An 8,093-nucleotide genomic window follows, 5' to 3' on the forward strand; every position below is an offset into this window, starting at 1 on the left:
GGATCACGGAGTTCAGCTCCTGACCCTGCACAGGACAGTCCCAGGTCCTACTCCTGGCCACCAGAGAAGACAGATCAGTGCCTGCCCCTCCACTTTGTGAGGAAAGAAGATGGATTTTCCCTGCTCCAGCAGCACTGACCAGGCTTGGCACAGGGACAGCAGGATGTAGGGTTGGGATGTCCCCATGAGGAGTGAGCAAACCCAGATTCCTCACCCACCATGTACCCAAACCCAGCACCCAGCACAAGGCATGCAAGGACAACATTCCCTTTTACTCCTTTAGGAACACCCAGGACGGTTTTGGGGGCACAGAGCATCTGCTGCCCGGAGCCACCGGCTGTGTCAAGAATTCGGGACGAGACAGCAGCGAAGGCGGCGGCTGTGGCGGTGGCAGCTGTTCCCTGCCACGCAGGGCATTTAAATTTTAAAGCACACTCCCCACTCCTTTCTCCACCATTCCTGCCCAGCTCACAGCCACCCTGCTCCCAGGAGCTGCCGGCCCACGAGGCACCCATGGGCTCGCTGGTGGCCAAGCTCCTTCTGCCCACCCTCAGCTCCTTGGTCTTCCTCCCCACCATCAGCATCGCGGCCAAGCGGCGTTTCCACATGGAAGCCATGGTTTACTTCTTCACCATGTTCTTCGTGGCGGTAAGAAGTTCTCAGTTTCCCCTCTCCCTGCATGCTTTATCCCCCCAGATGCCCCCTGTACCACTGAGAAGCTGATTCACCCAAGAGCAGCCAGCACAACCCCTAAAATATCCTTTTTCTGTTATTTCCCACCATGTGTGGTGCTGAGCAGCTGATTCTCCAGTTTAGGATGTCCTACACTGTGGCCTTACAGAGATTTAGTGGTGTTTTGTGACTGAGATCAGGGAGAAGGTCTGGGTGCAAAGAGCCTTGACTGATTTGCAATGCTTTGGAGCTGGCTTTTCTCTTTGTTTTACAGCTGCTAAGTGGCCATGCTGAATTTAGGCTTTAAATTGCCTCCAGAATCTCTTGCTCTGCCTCTGTCACTTTAGCCAAAAGCACATAGTAGTCAAATTATTGATTTTGCAATTGTCAGCTGGGAATGGGAGCAATGCTGGAGTCAGGGGATTTTCTGCACTGGGAAAGGAGAGACTAAAACATGATGAAATATAATAATTATTAACCCTTTGTGGGTTGAAACGTGTATTTTATCAGGCTGTGATTCCCTGGCCTTCCTTTGTGTGGAAATAACTAGGGAAGTAATGTTTGTACATATATAAAATATTCCTATTCCTGCTCCCAGCCGTGGGCTGCCCTGGGCTCTGTATCCCTGCTGAGTGACTCCATACAGACACCAGCTGAGCACCCAAAGCAGCATTCCCACTGGAAAAAATCTCCTCTTTGACTACATTTCAATGATCTTCTAAAGAATATGAAGGAAACAGCTCAGCAACCCAGCTGATGTTGCATTTCCCACTAATCCTCATCCATCTCAAGGCATCTCGTGAGGGTTGGCACATTCCTTGTTCAGAGAAACTGAGGCAGGGAGTAGACAAAGGATCTTCTCAGTGTGAAAAGCTCTTTCACAGGGCTCAGGATCAGGTTGGTCTTTTATTAAGGATCCAGAGAACATCCTTGACCATTTGAGCTGATTAAAGCATGATGCAGGGGGAGAAATTCTGCCAGTTCTATAAAAGCTACAGGACCAGTTAATATGAAAACATCCCTGAGCCCCCCGCCCCAGCTCCCCAGGGAAGCCAGACATCTACAATTTCATTTTGCACTGGGTCTGTGTCTGCTCCACCTCCCCGAGAAGTCAGTAGGAAAATTGGCACGTGTTTCGAAGGGAGGTGGAACAGGTCCTCTCCGAAGAGACTGAAGAAGCAAAATATCCCTGAGTGGGGAAGGGAAAGAAGGGACAGGAGGCGAGGCAGCTGCCAGTGCGGTGGGGAGGGGGTTGGAAGGGCAGCAGCTGCTGCTGTTGCATTTTTTTGTAGCATCCCACTCCTCCTCCAGCAGGAGAGCTGAACAGAGCAGTGAAAGCACATGGCCGTGGCAGACAAGTGCCAGGAACATGCTCTGCCTTCCACCCTTTCTTCCCCCCGGCTCCAGACTCCCCGAGCCCAATCTCAGGCAGGGAGAAGAATTACAGCCGTGGTGCAATCTTTTCTAGAAGCTGCAGCCAGCCAGAGGGCTCGCAGCAATTCCCATTATAAATTATATCAGCATCCCCACCGGGCCGTGACAGCGAGCAGCGTTCCAAGGGCGCCGGGCCAAGCGGAGCAGGGACTTCTTCAGGAACAGCAGAGCTCACTGCTGCTGCCACTGCAAAACCTGCAGGGCTGAGGGCTGGCAGGAAAAGGAGAGAGCCAGGCAAGCACTGGGAGCATTCCTCTGATTGCACTGAAAACATCTCTTGGAGCTGTCTGCGTTCATGTTGCATGACAATGGGGGTTTTGCAAATAACCTAATCAATGAGTTAATGGGCAGGAACTGGTGGTTTTTAAGGGAATGCACTAATGAGTGAATTCCCCGTTATTCAGAGTCTGGCCATATAAACCCTGTTTAGCCTGGACAGTGACCTGGCATCCATACACATTTCATCAGGACACTCATTCTGAATTGTTTTACAAGAATCTTTCGCAATTAAAACCACAACCCCAGAGTCCTCCTTCTGCTGGAGAGGCCGTCCCCCAGCACCCCGCTCAAAGCAGCTTGGTCATCAGATTGCAAATTCTGGCCAAGAGGCAAATTAAAGCCTGCCTTAGTTTGTACTAAGAGAAGAATGCTGATTCTTGGGCAATTTGCAACTGGGAATGATGACATTATCACTCAAATATATTCATTACTGCATATCAGTGATCCTGCTGTAGCTGACACTGTTCTGGCCTGGCTGGCCATCCTCTCAGCAGCTACACTATTTCAAACCAGTTGATAAGCACTTTTACCTGATGGTATGTGGGTAAGAAACTGGTTTTCTGATTTTTTTTTTTTTCTTTTTGAATAGTTTTACCATGTTTGTGACGGCCCCGGGTTATCAGTGCTGTGCTTTATGCGCTACGACATCCTGGAGTACTTCAGCATCTACGGAACAGCCCTGTCCATTTGGGTGTCCCTGATGGGTAAGAACTGGTCTGTTGTGGCTCCTGAAAGCTGCACCACTGGCAGGAAGGGCTGGATTTGTCAGGATAGCTGATGGGCCAGTCAGTGGGGACAGTCCCCAGAAATGCTGCTCACTCTGAGCTCCACCTGAGCTGCCACTGAAATTGTCCTTTGTGGAAGTCAGTGTGCTGTGGATTAATCCAGTTTTGTATCATTAACATCTTGGAAAGTCTTTGCAATTGGTGAGGTCCAGACACGGAACTGTCCTGAGTGGTGGCTGGGGACGTTTTGCTCCTGGAGATAAAGAGCTGTGGCACCTGCTGGTGGTGCTGGTCGGGTGTTCTGTCTGCACCAGCTCTCACACATGTCCTCTGCTTCAAATGACAGCAACACACTGGCAGCCTTGTGCTGCAGTTCAAGGAAGGACAAGACTATGAGACGACTGAATCTGAAACCTCATAAACCAGGGAACTTCCCATTTCTCCTCATTTTCCCCATACCAGGCCCGTGAGCTTATCTTGCCTCACTTAGGGGCATTAAGAAATGCAGAATCTGCCACTTCCCTTGGTAGCATGAGAATCAAAGTGGTTTAGTCAAAACAAATATAACTTCCCAGTTTGTCAAAAGCCTGGTCTGGGCTGATAGGAATATTAGATCTGCTTAGAAAAAGCAGAAATTTATTTCACTTCCTTTTTACTATAAATCCCACCCCTTGCCCTGTTATTCAGTTTTCCTTTTCCCACATTTTCTTCACTCTCTTTTTCCTCATTTTGTTCCTTATTTGCTACCGAAGCAAAATGTAATAGAAACGGAAAGAAATATGAGGAAGACATAAAGTTCCAACCTATCATTTTCCCATTTTGTCACCATAAGTTTTGGAAGGATGTGAGTATTGATGGCAGGAGAATAGAGCAGGGTCAGGGGAGAGAGATGTTCCAACAAACAATGGTTTTGCTCCAAAATTTGGACCATTTCTAACCACTGCCCACTCCAGACAGAGTTCCCATTTCTCCCCACGATAAGCTGAAGTCAGTGCTCCAATGTACAGCCCCAAAATGACCACAGGACTTTCCCCTCTGCCCCCCACAGGGGTGGTGCAGGACCTCCAGCAGGGACGGGGCTCCTGCAGCCTCGGAGCCCAGCACAAGCAGGGGTAACACCCCACAGCTGGGCAAATTCATCCTGTGGGGATGCAGGAGCATCCCCCTTCCAGGGCATGCAAGAGGATAAATTTACCATGCAGGGAAAAATGTGTGGGGAAAATATTACCCTTAGAAATGGCTCTGTCCCCTCAAAATGTGAGTCCCGATGGGGGGTCCCCCACTACTCAGGGCACCGCAGTGCTCTCTCTGCTCAGCTAGAAAAGGCAACGAGGCAAATCATTTCCAAAGGGCATTTTCAGTGGATAACAGCAGTGTCAGGGTAGGTCAGAGCTGATCCAGACACTTTGGCTTCTTACAGCAAAATTCAACTTGATTGCTTCATTACTGCGTTCAGAAACCTCGCAAAAAATACAAATCCTGGACTACGAGGTTTAAAATATTGACCCGCTGGGAAACAACAGAGATTAACATGCGGACATTATCCCTTAGCCAAACTCCCTATAAAAGCACGATCCAAGGACATGGAAGGTGTGGTGACTGAAGCCCAGGGAAGCCTCTCACTGTGGCTTGTAAAGCCCGAGTGCACATGTGCGGACGCAGACCCTCGGGCAAACTTCCCGGAATGCAAATCCAGGACAGCCATAACACAGCTGTGCAAGCTGGAAAAGCATGGAGCCCACTGGGATCCATAACTTTTATCAGTTATTACCCCATTCTGTGCTAAACAAAAGCCTCTAATAATTTACTCACACTGGCGACTTCCAGCTTGCAAACCCCGGGCAGGTGCCGGCGCGGCCGGGCAGCCGGGACCCCGTGGCACCAGAGAGGGAGTCCCACTGCACTGGGGTGGTGGAGCCTGTGCCAGAGTGAGTTTGGGAAGGCTGGAGATGCAGGATGAACCCAAGAGCTGATTGTGGGCTCGCAGGGCATGAGGGTTTTTGCAAACGCCTCTGAATGCTGGGTTTAGTAAAAGGGAAATCATAGAGTGGTTTAAAGTGGGAAGGGATTTTAAAGATCATCTTGTTCCACCCCCTGCCATGGACAGGGACACCTTCCACTATCCCAGGTTGCTCCAAGCCCCACCCAACCTGGCCTGGAACACTTCCAGGGATGGGGCAGCCACAGCTTCTCTGGGAACAGAATCTCCTTTAAGCTCCCCAATGCAACACTGAAATAAAACCCCAACAATCATCTCCTGGACCCACCATTCAGATGCCTCAGGATGGTTTGCTTTGCCCCACGTGCCTCAGTTTCCCCAGCAGTGTGACATGAGAAGAGCAAACCATACATGGGTGCAACCCCAGGGCAGGAGGGAGAGACCCCAGGAAGGCTTTAGGGGAGCAGCTGAAAAAGGTGGGCTGCGAGCTGGTGCTCCCTGTTCTCTGTCCCTCAGCCCTGGCAGAGTTTGACGAGCCCAAGAGATCGACCTTCATCATGTTTGGCGTCCTCACCATCGCCGTGAGGATCTACCACGACCGCTGGGGCTACGGCGTCTACTCGGGCCCCATCGGGACGGCCGTGCTGGTGATCACGGTCAGATGGGTACGTGGGGCAGGGCACTGGGGTGGCCTTTGTGGGATGCCCCTGGTGGGAAAGGAGCTGAACCCTGCATGGAGGAGTCCAACCCGTGCCAGTGATTTCCTCCTCGAGATGCAGCGCTCAATCTCACAGTGATTTCTCCTTTAACCCGAGCAGAAGGCAGACAGCAGCCTTTGTGATAAATGCCAGATTCGATCGGTCTGAGCAATCTACCACATCTCCTGTCCCTGCATTTCTAATCAGGAGGAGCGTATTTATGGAGTTTTTACAGCTACTCAGAGGCAGAGGGATCTGGTAAACTGCCCCAGATCCGGGGAAGATGTGGATAAAACCACGGTGATAAAGTGGGGAGGAATCTGTCTGCAGTCTGCCTGAATCCAGCTGGGACAGTTGGGCACAATGCTGCAGTCTGTGCCCCACTGTGCTGTGGGCCCAGCTGGGACTGAGGTGGGGAAGCCACTGCAGGAGTTGGCAAGGAGTGATGGGATAAAAATTGCAGAAAGATGATGCCAAACATCATGGAAATACAGTGGTGCGAGTCCCAGTTATTAACTGTCACTAAGCCAGCAGCTAAAAGTGGCCATCATGGGGAGGGGATGGGCAAGGAGGAGACCAAGGCACAGGAGCACCCTGCATCCTCCAGTCTGCAGATGCTGTGCTGGGATCTGTTCTCCCACAGACTGCGTTTGTGAGGGCACACACTCCCTGAGCTGGCTTTAGGGCTGAATATTTAAAAAAACAGCGTTATTACAAGGAATGAGGGTGGAGCAGCTAGCTAAATCCAGGTGAATCCACTTGGTGTGCTCTCTCCTTCCTCCCAGCTGCAGAAGATGAAGGAGAAGAAAGGGCTCTATCCTGACAAGAGTGTCTACACCCAACAGATCGGTCCTGGCTTCTGTTTCGGGGCGCTGGCGCTGATGCTGAGGTTCTTCTTTGAGGTACCTGTGTGCACACTCACCCTCCCTGACTCTACAAGGTGTGAGGGACATCACCTAGAGAGGGACAGCCCCGCTCACACCACTGGGCTGCATCCAGCCTTGCACAAAACCCAGCTTAGACATGGGTCTAAGAGTTGGCATGCTGGGGTCTGGCAGCAGGGACAAGGGTCTCTCCATGATCCATTCGGGGCAGGTGTGACAGCAAGCGGCACACAGGGTGATGCTGTGTCTCTTTTTCCCCCTTCAGTGAGTGACAAGGACAGGGGATGTGCTTTCCTCAGGCACACGTGGTCCTCAGAATGGCTTTGTCAAGTGGGAACGGGGTTTTTTGGAAACTGGGCACGGGTGACTTAAGGACACCTCACAGCGACGCGGCAGGGACTGGATCCAACCCAGGCATGGCCGGATCCAGAGCTGGCTCACGCCAAAGAAAAGACTCTCAGTGACTCCCAGGGGCACTTGATCCTGTGTTTATATCCTCCTGCTCCTGCTGCTGGCCAGTGCCCCTGTCCTGCTCCGAAGGGTCGCGCCGGGCAGGCGATAACCCCCCGACACAGCTGCCGGCCGTGCCTGCGCTCAGCGCCGCCGTTACGGCTGCTCTGTGCTTTGGGAGCTGCGAGATACAACCTCACAGGCATCCCCAAGGATTATTTTTCAAAGCATTTGGTAATTGCAGATTCTAGCAGAACATAAAAATGTCACTTAGCAGAAGCCGCCTCCCCGCGCGCCCCGGCCTCGCCGCCGCGTCCTTTGCGGGGTAATGAAACACTTCATTCAAGAATTGGGAAATGTGCAAATTAGAACGTGTTAAATCCCCTTTGCTTTAGGTTTTTTTTTTTTTTTTTCACTGGAAATCCTTTCTTCTCTGACAGCAAAGGGAGGCAGAAGGTTCAGGAATCTTTTTTATCCCCTTCCTTTTGGCTACTTGTAGAAATTTAATGTCGCGAACCTCACGCGAGTCGCCGGCCCTGCTGCTCCCGCTTCTCACCCTCTCTCCCTGCCCGCAGGAGTGGGATTACACCTACGTGCACAGCTTCTACCACTGTGCCTTGGCCATGGCCCTCGTGCTGCTGCTGCCCAAGGAGAACAAGAAGGCCGGGGGCGGCGGGACCCCCGCCAGGCTGGACTGCTCCACGCTCTGCTGCTGCGTCTGAGCCCCCGGGCAGGCCGGGCACGCGTGTTCCTGCCCCTGGGTGATGGAGGGCTGCAGCCAAAAGGAAAATGCCTGCCTGCTGGGTTTTCCTCTGGCATCTTTTCCCACCAGCTCCGTGCCCGCTCTGGGATTTTCTCCCCTGGGAAGTCTCCTGAGTAACCTGGTCTAGTGGAAGGTGTCCCTGCCCATGGCAGGGGGATTGAAACAAGACAGGCTTTAAGGTCCCTTCCAAACCACCCTGTGATTCACCTTTCCACCATCAGCCCTAGCAAAGCTTGCACTTCCAGTTTG

At 51.9% G+C, this 8,093-nt stretch overlaps 1 protein-coding gene across 1 annotated transcript; it reads left to right on the plus strand.

Moving 5' to 3' along the window:
• Positions 1–513: 513 nt before the first annotated feature.
• MYMK (myomaker, myoblast fusion factor) lies at positions 514–7,803 on the plus strand. Its single transcript, XM_053962413.1, has 5 exons — positions 514–648; positions 2,975–3,089; positions 5,566–5,714; positions 6,533–6,649; positions 7,657–7,803. The coding sequence occupies exons 1-5, from the start codon at positions 514–516 to the stop codon at positions 7,801–7,803; spliced, it is 663 nt and encodes a 220-aa protein (XP_053818388.1).
• The last annotated feature ends 290 nt before the right edge of the window (positions 7,804–8,093 follow it).

This window comes from Vidua chalybeata, chromosome 21 (genome assembly GCF_026979565.1).
Source record: "Vidua chalybeata isolate OUT-0048 chromosome 21, bVidCha1 merged haplotype, whole genome shotgun sequence".
Lineage (NCBI taxonomy): Eukaryota > Metazoa > Chordata > Aves > Passeriformes > Viduidae > Vidua > Vidua chalybeata.